This window comes from Ambystoma mexicanum, chromosome 11 (genome assembly GCF_040938575.1).
Source record: "Ambystoma mexicanum isolate Mex_15411 chromosome 11, UKY_AmexF1_1, whole genome shotgun sequence".
Taxonomy (NCBI): Eukaryota; Metazoa; Chordata; class Amphibia; order Caudata; family Ambystomatidae; genus Ambystoma; species Ambystoma mexicanum.
In genome coordinates this window covers 409,589,551-409,603,445 of record NC_090934.1, presented here as the reverse complement: position 1 = coordinate 409,603,445, position 13,895 = coordinate 409,589,551, and the positions used below count along the sequence as shown (strand labels likewise).

Genomic DNA, 13,895 nt, shown 5'->3' with positions numbered 1-13,895 from the left:
AAAAGAAATGTTCCTTTAGGAACCACCTTTCACAATTAAAAAAAATAGAACTAAATAAAACGTATAGACTCCATCTACTTTATAATTCTCAGTAAAGTACATAGTACGTTCATCCTCCTTTTCTGGGACTGGAATGGTGGATACCAGCCCGGCAGCCAAAGTTATCAGCACAAGCAAAGCAAAGGTGGATAACGAGGTCTCTGGACCATTATCCCCCCATTCCAGCCCCTGTAATGGGGGATGAAGGCCTTTAGCACCCTAGGTTCCCAAAGCGGGAATCCGGGGTGCTAAAAAAATATTTGTCTTCCTATACCGGGATGCCTGCGGCGTCCTGGTGTAGGAAGGAAAATCCTTTTCCAAGATGGCCACCACAGAAAGGGAAGGCGGGGTTACATACAGGGCCCCTCTTCGCTTTCCATGGCAGCCTCCAGAAGGTAAAAAGAGAACACTGACCATATTACCACAAACACATTTTTCTTCCTTTTCAAATCGATCCCAATTTCGAATAACTTTACCACAGAGCCAGTCCCAGGTGGACATGCCCACTTTAACACCATGTTTTGTCCCTCGTGGTCATGGCCAGTAGCCAGATTGTCCAGATCATGACCTTAATTCCAAGACCCGCACAATCTGGCCACTGTCCATGGCCACAGGCTACACCTCAGTCACCAAAGGTGTATCACAATTTTTTGTACCTACATTATGACACTTGTCAAAAAATAAAACACGGGCACATTTGCAAAATCATGCTTTCAGGTCCTTTTCAATGCTCCTTACACAAGTTTGCTGGAAATCCACCCATGTTTTATGTTTTCAAAAGTGTCAAATGTATGCACATACGATCGTCATATAACCTAGCCCCCACTTGACAAAATCCCTTCAGACTTTACAAAAACATTTATATCTAGATCTATAATCTTTTTGCAAACCTTAGTGTAGATTTGTCAAATGGCACCACATTTATAAGCCTTTACATTATTTGAGATCCCCCCCCCCATCTAATTTTGCCCCCCCTTGACAGAATCCTACCAAACTTTGCAAACACATTCAGGATTACTTCTAGAAGAGAATTGCAAAATTACATGCAGTTTCATTAAGTGGCGCCAAAGTTATAAGCCATCCAAAAACTGTTCTTCACCAACCCTGTAGTGCTGGGGTGTCCGTGAACTCCTCAGGACTGTCCTCGAACATCCGAACTGTTTGCGGCGAAAAACACCCATTGTTTTGCTTCTTGCAGCCATATTCCATCCCATCCTCATCACTCCTCACCTCCCCAGAGATTATTGATAAGTTGGACAAGTGAAATGCTGTGTTTAATATGTTTTTACCGCAATGTCCGCAAATCCAAGATGGCGGGCGTTTCCAAAAATCTGACACACCTCCCGCTTCACGCCAACAAATCAGCGAACATGTTGTGTGCCCGCAGACGTGACGCAAGTCTATTAGCCAATCGGTGTCCTGTCTGCGGAGCGAACAGGGAAGTGTGTCCACGTAGCGCACATAGATATCACATTTTATTTTGCCCTACGTTTTGGTCGCTCCCCGTGGGCGAATCCTCACCAATCTTTGCAAAACGAGTATATGGCCCACTCTGAATTGTTTTGCAAAGTTTGGTGAGGTTTGGTAAAGGGGGGCAAAGTGTTAGGGGGGTCCCAAAAGTTCTTTTTTTACCATAGACATAATGGGAAAAAACTTTGCTCACGCCTACAGCCCAAACTACTGGACCAATTTACACCAAACAAAAGCCTGCTTTCGGAACCAAGCCGGCGCTCCTGCCGCAAAGTTGGTGAAAATCCATCCAGCAGTTTGGGCTGTAGGCTGGAGAAAAGTTTTTTTCCCATTAGGTCTATGGTTAAAAAAAGAAATTATGGGACCCCCTATAACTTTGCCCCCCCTTGACCAAACCTCACCAAAACAATTCAGAGTGGGCCATATACTTTTTTTTTGCATGGTTTGGTGAGGATTCGTCCACAGGTAGTGAAGTTATAAGCCGCCCAAAAAGTGCTCTTCCTATGGGTTTAGCAACTTAACCATAACTATTTGGCCGCTACCGCAGGCCATGAGATATAGATATGGGATACATTACTCACCGTAAACGTATTTCTGATGCTTGTATCTGCTTAGATTCACATGCTGTGCATAGGCCGACATCTAGTGGAAGCTGCGGAGTATTACAGTTTGTTTTTCGAAACTCGAAAATGGGCGTCGACACAGGGCATGCCAGTAATACTATCCCTAGTGTGACGTCCCCTGTACCCATGATCCCTCACGCGTCTAGGACCCTCAGATTGTATTTTTTCTGACATGAGGTAGCATGAGGAGTAGCGTGAGTACAGATGATCCAAGCAGATAGAAGATAGATAAGATAAGACTACAAGCATCCATGCGTCTTCTCTCAGAGGGGAGGTAGGGTGGGTCGCATGTGAATCTAAGCAGATACAAGCATCAGAAATACGATTACGGTGAGTAATGTATCCCTTCTAAGGCTTGTGGAATCTGCTTAGAACACATGCTGTGCATAGATTAGTGAGCAGTGTTAGAAGGCGGTGGGATTTGAGAAGGGTCATGAGCAAATAAATGTCTTAGAACCGCTTGTCCCACTTGAGTATCTGTCTTGGAATGGGTGTCAATGCAGTAGTGCTGAGTAAAAGTGTGAATAGAGCTCCAAGTAGCTGCTTTGCAAATGGTGTCAAGGGAAACGTTTGCAATGAAAGCCAGATTGGCCCCAATGCCTCGTCGATTGGGGTCTGGGCGTAAAAGGCAAAGTTTTGTCAGAAAGAGAGTAACACAACGGGATACAGTTGACAATCCACCTGGAGATGGCACCCTTAGAGACGTGATCTCCCTCCTTGCCTGTGGCTACGGAGACAAACCGTTGATCTGTTTTCCTAAGCGGTCTGGTCTTGTTTACGTAGTAAAGGACCGCCCTACGCACATCTAGGGTGTGTAGTTTAACCTCAGCCGAGCTTTGTGGGTTTTGGAAGAAAGCCGGAAGCTCGATGGACTGGTTTACATGGAATTTGGAAATAAACTTAGGTAAGAACCTAGGGTGTGTCCGTAAAACCAGCTTATCCTTATGAATAGTAAATAAAGGATCCTGCACTGGCAGAGCCTGAATTTCACTGACCCTTCTTATGGATGTAATGGCTACTAAGAAGGCAGTCTTATAGGTCAGGTGTTTGAGACTTGTTTTATGCATGGGCTCGAATGGGGGGCCCATGAGTTTAGATAGCACCACGTTCAGGTCCCATCCTGGTGGTGGGTTAGAAATAGGAGGGTGAAGTCTCTTTACTCCTTCCATGAAGGCCTTAACTACTGGTACTTTCCACCACGACACCTTGTTATGGGAAGTGGTGTATGCTGACAGGGCTGCCAGGTGTACCTTCAGTGAGTTAAAAACCAGCCCCGCATCCAGCAGGTGGAGCATGTAAGTAACAATAGTGGAAGGAGTGCAATCAACTGGGTTGACTTGCTTACTTTGGCACCAGATTACGAATCTTTTCCATTTGTCAAAGTAGCAGTGCCTCGTGTTGGGCTTCCTAGCCTCTTTTAGGATGTCCATACACCTCTGTGGTAATTTGAGATGTCCAAACTCTATGACCTCAGGAGCCATGCTGCCAGGTTCATTGAGTTGGGTTGAGGGTGCACTGTTTGACCTTGGTGCTGGGACAATAGGTTGTACCAGCTCGGAAGTCTGATGGGTTTGCACACCGCCAGTCTGCGTAGGTGTGGGAACCATGGTTGTCTCGCCCACATGGGAGCAACCAGGACAAGCGTCGTCGATTCTCTGTTCATCTTGTTGACCACCTTCCTGATTAGAGGAGTTGGTGGAAAAGCGTACGCAAACATCCCTGACCAGTTCATCCACAGGGAGTTCCCCTGGGAGTCTGGTTGGGGGAACCTGGATGCGAATCCTGGGCATTGTCTGTTTTCGCTTGTGGCGAATAGGTCTATAGTGGGGAAACCCCACTGAGAGAAGATATCTTCTATGACTTCTCTGTGTAGACACCACTCGTGTTCCTCTGGGAGGGGGTCTCTGCTCAGAGCATCCGCTAGGGAATTGAGATCTCCTGGAACATGTTGCGATGACAGGAAGATGTTCCATTTGAGTGCTCATATCCAGATTTTCTGGGCAAGCTTGGACAGATTTGGCGAGCGAGTCCCTCCTTGTTTGTTCAGGTAGAACATGGCTGTAGTGCTGTCTGTCCGGATTTGCACTGACAGGTTTAAAAGGTAGGGTTCGAAAGCTTGAAGCGCTCTGAATACTGCCAGAAGCTCTAGAAGGTTGATGTGATTCTTGGCCACTGCGTGAGACCAGAGACCCTGAGCTGTGTGGTGGAGATGGTGAGCTCCCCACCCCGTCAGGCATGCATCGGTTGTGACTACCGCCTGTATCTCGGGATCGTAAAAGGGTTTCCCCTTGGACAGATTCTCTCTTGTCCACCAGTGAAGGCTTTGTACCAGTGTTGGCGAAACGACCACTAGATCGTCCCACTGACCACTTGCCTGAGACCACTGTTTCGCCAACCATTCCTGCATGGGACGCATGCGCAGGCGCGCGTGGGGGACCAGGTAAATACATGACGCTATCATGCCCAGCAAACACATTGCTTTGCGTACCGTTATCTGGCGACCGGACTGGTATTGCGGAATTTGCAGCAGTATATTCCGAATTCTTTCCTCTGAAGGAAAGGTCAACCCCTCTTGAGTGTCTAGGATAGCTCCTAAGAATTGTTTGGATGTGCTTGGCACTAGACTTGACTTTTTCCCGTTTATTGAGAAGCCCAATTCGAAGAGGAGGTCGATAGTCCTTTGAATGTTTGTTCTGCAAATTACTGGGGTTTCCCCGTGATGAGCCAGTCGTCCAGGTAAGGGTACACCGGGATTGCCTCCCTGCGTAGGTGTGCTGCCGCCACCGCCAGTACCTTGGTGAATACCCTTGGGGCCAAAGCTAACCCGATTCCACAAGCCTCAGAAATATGACAATGCATTACTTACCGTAAAAGCATTTCTGATGGTTGTATCTGCTTAGATTCACATGCTGTGCATAGGTCCGACATCCAGTGGTCACTGCGGAGTATTGCATTTTGTTTTTCGTAGTCGAAAAGGGGACGTCGACAAGGCGTGTCTGTAACACTATCCCTATAGTGACGTGCGTTGTACCCATAATCCCTCACGCGTCGAGGTCCCTATGTTTGTATTTTTCTGCCCTGAGGGAGCCTTCTAGACGTGAGTGAGTACAGAAAAGAGATATAGAAAAGGATGTCTATGTTCCTTCCATCCGAGCGGGGAGGAAGGGTGGGCGCATGTGAATCTAAGCAGATAGAACCATCAGAAATGCTTTTACGGTAAGTAATGCATTGTCTTCTGATGTTTGTTAATTTGCTTAGAATCACATGCTGTGCATAGACTAGCGAGCAGTACCGGAGTTGGAGGTGGGTTGTGAGAAGGAAAGATGTCTTAATACTGCTTGTCCCACCTGGGAATCAGATCTAGAGTGGGCATCTAGACAGTAGTGTTTTGTAAAGGTGTGTACAGAACTCCAGGTTGCCGCTTTGCAGATGGACTCAAGGGGAACATTTGCAATGAATGCTATGGATGCCCCAGTGCCTCGAGTAGAGTGTGCTCTTGGCTTGAAGGGTAGTTCTCTCTTAGCAAGAGTGTAACAGAGAGTGATGCATTGTACAATCAATGTAGATATAGTGGATTTTGAAACTGCATCTCCTTCTCTTCCTGCTGCCACCGAGACAAAGAACTCATTAGTCTTTCTCAGTGGACTAGTTCTTTCCATGTAAAACATGACAGCTCTGCGCACATCAAGTGTATGCAGGCTTTTTTCTCCTAGATTTGAAGAATTTTGAAAGAACGTTGGTAGTTCTATAGACTGGTTGACATGGAATTTAGAGATGAATTTCGGTGCGAACCTTGGGTGTGTGCGTAGACCCACTTTATCCTTGTGAACTGTTACAAAGGGGTCTAAAACCGAAAGGGCCTGTAGTTCACTTACTCTCCTAATGGAGGTAATAGCTATTAGGAAAGCAGTCTTAAGAGTGAGATCTTTAAGAGTTGCTTGTGCATGGGTTCAAAGGGTGACCCCATGAGCCTGGTGAGTACCACATTTAGATCCCAGCCGGGAGCTGGGTTTGCTATTGGAGGCTTTACCTCTTCCATGAAGGCTTTGATTACTGGGATCTTCCACCACGATACTTTGAGTTGTGAAGTGGTGTAAGCAGAAAGCGTTGCCAGGTGTACTTTAATAGAATTGAATACTAGACCCAAGTCCAGTAAATGGGTCAGGTACAGAATAATTTGTGTGGGAGAGCAGTCAACGGGGTTGATACTCTTCCCTCTACACCAGATGATAAATCTTTTCCATTTGCTAGAATAGCAGTGACAAGCGTTAGGCTTTCTGGCCTCTCTGAGGATGTCCATGCACCTCTGTGGAAGTTGTAAATGTCCAAATTCTATGACCTCAGGAGCCAGGCTGCTAAGTTCATGGTCTGAGGGCATGGGTGCAGTGTCCTGCCCCTGTCTTGTGACAGCATGTTGTACGGGCAGGGCAGTTTCATTGGAGGAGATAGAGACATCTCCAACAAGTGAGCGAACCATGGCTGTCGGGCCCACATAGGGGCCACCAGTATCATGGTAACTTGTTCCTGGTGCATCTTGTGCACTATCTTGTTGAGAAGGGGAGTCGGGGGGAAAAGCGTAAACAAATTTCCCTGACCATGGAATCGATAGACCGTTCCCCTTGGACTGGTTCTGGGGGTACCTGGAGGCGTAATCTTGGCATTGAGAGTTTTCCAGAGTTGCGAACAGGTCTATTTCTGGGAAACCCCACTGTGTGACGACGTCGAAGACGATGTCTTCTTGTAACCGCCATTCGTACTCTACGGGCAGGGGGAAGTCTCTGCTGAGTTCGTCTGCTAGCAGATTGAGTTCCCCTGGTACATGTTGTGATAGTAGGAACATGTTGTGTTTGAGAGACCACTTCCAGATGTTCTGGGACAGCTTGGACAGTCCTGGAGAGTGAGTGCCCCCTTGCTTGTTGAGGTAGTACATGGCTGTGGTGCTGTCTGTGAGGACCATCACTGTCTTTCCTTATAGGTGTTCCTGAAAGGCTTTCAGTGCTTTGAACACCGCTAGTAGTTCCAGCAGGTTTATATGCTTGGATGCTAAGCTCGGAGTCCACGCTCCGTGATCAGTGTGATGGGATAGGTGAGCCCCCCATCCTGTAAGGGATGCGTCTGTGGTTAGAGTGGCTTCCACTGCGGGTGTGGCAAATGTTTTCCCTAATAACAGGTTTTCTTTTGTCCACCACCGTAGCGAGAGAACCAAGGCCTGCGAGACCACCACTAGATTGTCCCATTGTCCGCTGGCCTGACACCACTGGCTGTTGAGCCACTCTTGCATTGGGCGCATGCGCAGGCGCGCGTGAGGTACCAAATAAATACATGACGCCATCATTCCTAGCAAGCGCATTGCTTTGCGTACCGTCACCTCTCGACCTGCCACATAATGGGGGATCTGAAACAGCATGTTTTGGACCCTCTCGTTGGAGGGGAAGACGAGGCCGTCCTTTGTTCGAATTAGAGCCCCTAGGAATTGTTTGATTTGGTTGGGGTCTAAGCTGGACTTCTTTTCGTTGATGGAGAAGCCCAGTTGGAACAAAAGGTCTATAGTCATTTGGGTATTGGAGAAGCATGTTTCGTAAGAATCCCCTGTTAAGAGCCAGTCGTCGAGGTAAGGGTATACCGGGATGGATAACCTGCGCAGGTGGGCCGCTGCCACTGCCAGTACTTTCGTGAATACCCTTGGTGCAGATGCTATCCCGAAGGGTAGTACTCTGAACTGGTAGTGTTTGTTCTCTATCTTGAACCTGAGGTATTTTCTGTGCGCTGGCAACATTAAAATATGAAAGTATGCATCTTTCATGTCCAGTGTTGTCATGTAATCTCCCTGTGATAACAGTGGGATTACTTCCTGCAAGGTCACCATACGAAACTTTTGGGGTTTGACAAACTTGTTCGCTGGGCGCAGATCTAATACAGGGTGCATGGTTAAGTCCTTTTTGGGTACAAGGAAGTACACTGAATAAATACCTTCTGTTACCTGAGATAGGGGGACAGCCTCTATAGCTTCTTTTTTCAGTAGCGCTTCTACTTCTTGAAGAAGAATGGTGAGGTGTTCTGGTGTCATGCGTCGGTTCCGTGGGGGTCTGTACTTCGGGGAACCGTTGAATTCGATGCAGTATCCGTGGGCTATGGTGGATAATACCCAGCGGTCTGACGATATTCCCTCCCATGCTGAAAGGAACGATGTTAGCCGGCCCCCGACCGGTGATGCATGGGAGGGGACCCGAATCTTCGGGTCATTTGTTGGTATTGGGCGTGGAGCCTTTGGGGCTGGAGCCGCGACCTCTTCCCCTGCCACGGCGTTGGCCTCTTTGACTAAGCTGGGTGTTGTTACCCTGGTTAGAGGGCCAGTTGGTAGCAGAGTAAAATTGCTGTTGGTTTTGCTGCTGGCGTTGGCCACGAAAGGAGCGTCTATTGCCATAGCCGCATCTGTTAGGGGGCCTAGAAATTTGGTCAAGAGTTTTGATGGTATCAAACTCTTTCTTCGCATGTTCTAGGGCCTCATCAACTGCTTTCCCAAACAGATGTGTTTCTTCTATGGGCTTATTTATCAGGGAAGCCTGGGTTTCCGGCTTAAATCCCGAATTGCGCAGCCAGACATGGCGTTTGAGAAGTGTTCCCTGAACCAGGGAATGGCCAGCCGTCTCTGCGGCATCTAAGGAATTCTTTACGATGCCCTGGTTTACAAGAGTTCCCTCTGAGATTGTAGCTAACAGGCGTGAACGCAGGGGTTCTGGTGCGTCCTCTGCTTCGCTGCGCAGCTTGCTCCACTGTGCATCTGCGTAGCTAGCTAGTAGGGAATTGTTATTTGCAATCCTAGTTGAAAAGGCGGCAGACGTTGTGATTCTCTTCCCAAGTGCGTAGAGCTTTTTGCCCTCTTTGTCAGGTGGTGCCTCACTAGTGGATAGTGGTACCCCTGCTCTTTTCCTTGTATTAGTAACTACGAGGGAGTCCGGAATAGAATGGCCTCTGATGTACAACGGGTCAGAGGGCGAAGGGCTGAAGAGCTTTTCTATCCGTGGGTTGACCCCTCTGACTAAGGCAGGATTGGAAAGGGAAGGAGTTATTCTTCTCTTTATAGAAGCCAGGAGCGGAATAGACTGACTAACAGGGGCTTTTTCTTTAATAACTTTCTCTACAAGGTCTATGTCAGGAAGAGTCTCCCCTGTGTCTATTTCAAAATGCGCTACTGCCTTGCGCAATAGTGCATTAAGTGAAGGTTGGTCATCTATGGGAGAGGTGTTTCCAATAGGTGAATCCTTGGGAGGAGAAGGGTGAAAGACATCAGGGTCTGAGTGCACTGATCGGGATTGCCAAGGCTGCGAGGTAGCTGTATCTTCTTCGAAAGCTCCTGCGCTAGTGTAAGGATCTTCTTCAAACCCCTCTTCATCATGTTCTTCCTCTCCACCCAAACACATCTTCCTGGAGGTATTGCTCCTCTTCCATGAGGTCATATACGTCTGTAGAAGGGGGAAACAGCCTAGGAATTTTGACCCTAGGGTCATCCTGGGGCCATTCTCTTAGTCTTTTGGGTGTGGGTGGGTTTTGGTTTCCCAAAAACCTTTCCATTTTCTCCATACAAGAATGGAGTCTTTCAAGGGTCTCATGGGGGACCCCTGAATAGTCTAGAGGGGGGAAATCAGTGTTTTCACCTTCAAAATGCTTAGAACGCTCCCACAACGTCGAAGAAAGGTTTCCGTCGCCATCTGAAAAGCCCTCCGGTAGTTCCGAAGTGCCCTTGGATGAAAGGGGCAGTTCCTGGCTACTGTTATGCTTTTTCGGCGTTTCTATAGCTTTTTGTGCGGTATCCGACGTTTGTTTCGTCGTCCGCTTACGTGTGTCTTCGGAAACAATTCTCGCCAGGCTCTCGACAACGAGTTTGTCAGTAGAGGACTCTGGTGTCGACGTTGCCTGCGTTACGCGTTGTTCCTCGACGGCCGCTCTATGGAGCGTTACGTCGGATGATTTTGGGGTAGCGCCCGTGTTTGATGAAAGCCCAATCGCTGGTCGCGACTGCGTTTGCGGGTGGGGCTTGAGACCCTTACGGTCTGAGGTAGACGCCGGAGTGCCCTGCATCCCCTTCGGCGCTGATGGATCCTTCGTCTTCGACGAAGAAGAGCCGTGGGTTGTGTGCTTAGGCCTATGGGGTCTGCGTGCGTCCCTGTCGCCGGGGTGTTCATCCCCATGAGCAGGGCGTGAGCCGAGCCCGTCGGGGCCGGGGACGGACGTCGAGGAGCGCTCCTTCTGGGGGTTAATGACTTCCGTAACGGACGTTGAGTTATCACCCTACTCGTCACTTTCTGTAACAGCGGCGGCGGGTGAGGAAACTGACTTCGACATAGCGTAGGCCGCCCACCTCTTAACTTTGCGTTCTTTAAGAGTTCTTGGTTTCAAGAGCTTACAGGCCGCACAGCTGTCCTCCTTATGATCGAGGGGCAAGCAACGATTACAGAGCTTGTGTTTGTCCTTCCAAGTGTATTTGCCCCTACAGCGTGGGCAAAACTTAAAAGGTGTCCTCTCCATAGCTGAGGCAATAATAACTGGTGATAACAACCCCAAGGGAAAGATAGGGGAGAAAGAAAGACATTGTCAAAGAGAAGATAAAAGTTCGAACCCCCACTCTCCCTACTGTATGTTGGCCGGCGAGGCCAGGCCACGTGTTCGGCAGTGCCGAAGGATCTCCTCCGTCTCTTCCCCTCCGTCGAAAACTTGCTCGGCGGAGAAACAGCTTCACAGCTAACGTCGAGGGGAGGGATCTTTAACAATATAATAAGTATAATTAAGGACCGAGGTCCGATAGTAAGTATTTGCAATGTCTCTCTAGGAGCTCCGCGTAAGGTGACGAGAAGCTGGGCGGAAAAAAACAATCTGAGGGACCTCGAAGCGTGAGGGATTATGGGTACAACGCACGTCACTATAGAGATAGTGTTACAGACACGCCTTGTCGACGTCCCCTTTTCGACTACGAAAAACAAAATGCAATACTCCGCAGTGACCACTGGATGTCGGACCTATGCACAGCATGTGATTCTAAGCAGATTAACAAACATCAGAAATATATATACAGCCACGTTATAAAGATTGTGCTTTGTGTCCCTTCCAGTGGTACCCAAGCACAGCAATTATTGCACACTCATTACCGCCCACACCCAGGATAGCCCACAATGGCCATTATCACACTTTGACAGATCAACAACCTTTGGGTAGCCTAGCAGGGCTATTACAATCTCTGTACCTGTCTGACCCTGCCCGTTCTTACTTTAGCACTTCCGATGGGATACCGATCTGCTCCAGCTTCAGATGCTCCTCCAGTTCCATCAGGTAGTTCATGTAAAAAATCTTACGCCCAAACTTGAAGCTGGAAACCAAAATACAAGTGTTAGGAGAGGGGTAATTGGTAGTAGAAGCCATACAGAGCATTGCACAGAGATCCCAATTCCTACAAGGATTTCCATAGAAGAGGGGGTTCCTAAAGAAAGACTAACAGAGGGAACAATTAATACAGGGGCTCTCACAAAGAGCCAGAATCCAACACAGGATGCCACTGAGGGATAGTAATTCTGAGATGAAGAACTAGGGGGAGGGGGGACTGAGTGTCCCACGCTGGGTCAGAGGAGGGTTTCACTGAGCGCTCTCAGCAACATGGGCGTAATTTTAGGGGGGGACGGGGGTGTTTGACCTACCCAACTTTCATGGCACATCCTTTTGTCCCCATTCATTTGGCTGGGGCACCTTTTCTTCAGATGTCATGTCCCCCCCAACATTTTCAGCAAAGTGACTCCACTGGTCAGCAACATGTAGATGGGTCCAACAAAGGGTCATGCACAGCCACAGAGGGTGAGGTGCAAGGAAGTCTCACACAAGGAGAGAATCCTGCAGACGAGAAAGGTTGTATACAATGCGCCAGGCGAAGGTGCACTGGTGGTCCAGGAAACAATCAGTAGAGGGTGGCAATGGGTCAGGAGAGGGAGCCGCAAAAGGAAAGACCAAAGGAGGACTAACACAGGAGTGTTGAGTGAGGCTCCCACCATGGGCTCTTTACGCAACCAAAGTATGTGCCCCACTAATGACAATCTTCTGGACTCAAAAATTTTCAAAGATCCAAAATAGGAACAGCAGCGTGTAGGACAGACAGCCCTGCAGAGAAGCAGCAGAAAGCCTCAAAGATGATTTTGTTAAGGGTCTCAGACGGTCAAGAGTAAATCAGTAAAATCTCTGTGGCAGAGTGCTTACTATTGATTAACTTATACATTGGATTAATTCCAAAAAAAAGGTCAAAGTATGGCTCCATGAGCAAGACCTCTCTTTGTTCGTATAATTATGAAATGTCATGTATATAAGTATGTAATTTCTTAACACAGTAAATTATTGTCTGCTATATGAATGCAACGCTGTAGCACAATACGATCTTATGTATATATGTAACCCTCTGTATCATTCAGTTGTTGTCATGATCCCTGCTTCCAAGGGGTCAGGACTTGCCCCACGACCTTGGAAGCAGGCCCATGACTCTGATCCCAGGAACCAGCCAGTCCCTATAGGGACCCTCTGGACCTTGTCCTGGCGCCAGTGGCGCCAGGCTCATGATGGTGACTGGTCCCGGCACAGGAAGCGCCGGGCTCATATTGGATAAGAGTGCTTGGTGGACCTACCTGTAACAGACCATGCTGCTTACTTACCAGCTAACTGGTCTCCTGATCCTTCTCTGCCTGGAACTACTTTTCCTGTCTGGGTGGAGCAGGAGCCACTCCCTGGAAGCAGAACACAGGAACTCTTTTAGAAATCTGGAACTCTTTTCTTACCTGGGTGGGGCCGTGGAAGGAGACGCCTAAGCACTACAGAAGGCTATTTAAACCACACCCGATTGGTTTCACGTGCTTTGCGTTATTCTGCATCTGCAGCAGGACGCTCACCGTGTCAGCTCCAGGAAACCTCCAGCTCCAGATCCTGTGAACACGAAATAACCTGCTGGAATCCAATCTGCAGTCTTCCTCAGTCTTCTGCAGCTCCTGCAAAACAAAGGCACAGGTTAGGTTAAAGTAAAGGCAGTGAATCTACTTACCTAATCCAACGGCAGCATCCAAGGCGCCTTTTTCTGCCTTTCTCTTCCGGCATCCGACATCTGCGAAGAGAGAGAACATCGGTTAGTAATATTCAACTACAAGTTCTGCTTACCTGTGTTACGCCCGTTCCAACTCAGCTCGCGCTGCATTCCGGCACCTGCAAGGCAAGATACATTGGTTAGTAACGCTTAGTTACAAGACTGCTTACCTGTGTTATGCTCGCTTTCAATCTGTTTGCGCAACACCTCAGCACCTGCAAAGACAAAAGAGACATTACGGAGCATTCTCCAGCGCTAGTGCAGTCTTTCTACTTACGTGCAATTAGAAGGATAATCTTCATCGTCACAGCATCTGAAAAGGGAAAGACATAGACTTTACAGACTTAAGACTTTTGAAAGAGAAGAAAACAAGGCAAAAGGAACTTTAATACTTACAAGGCACGCTCGTGCATTAACGGCGTCTTTGCTCTCAGCAAATCCTCTGCTATCAAGAGGCAGAGCTCGCATCCAGTGAAGCAACTGGATCCAGCGCCCCTGCATAAGACGCAGGATGGAGAGCCCGGCATTTACCTTTATAAGGTAAGCGCAATATCAACCCAGTTCCACGGGGAAAGAAAGGGCGAGAGGGGCTAGGAACTTTCCGAACCTTCCAAACACTAATACCTTGGTTTACCCTTGCAGACATCTCTCTCTTCAGC

General features: G+C 48.2%; 1 protein-coding gene across 4 annotated transcripts in view; it reads right to left on the bottom strand.

Moving 5' to 3' along the window:
• ARHGAP1 (Rho GTPase activating protein 1) overlaps positions 1–13,895 on the bottom strand; it is a 902,391-nt gene that overhangs the window by 306,086 nt on the left and 582,410 nt on the right. For all 4 annotated transcript variants that reach the window (XM_069623207.1, XM_069623205.1, XM_069623208.1 and 1 more), the window contains one exon: positions 11,395–11,493. In XM_069623207.1, coding sequence (XP_069479308.1) covers positions 11,395–11,493 — 99 coding nt within the window. The remainder of the gene's footprint in view (positions 1–11,394; positions 11,494–13,895) is intronic.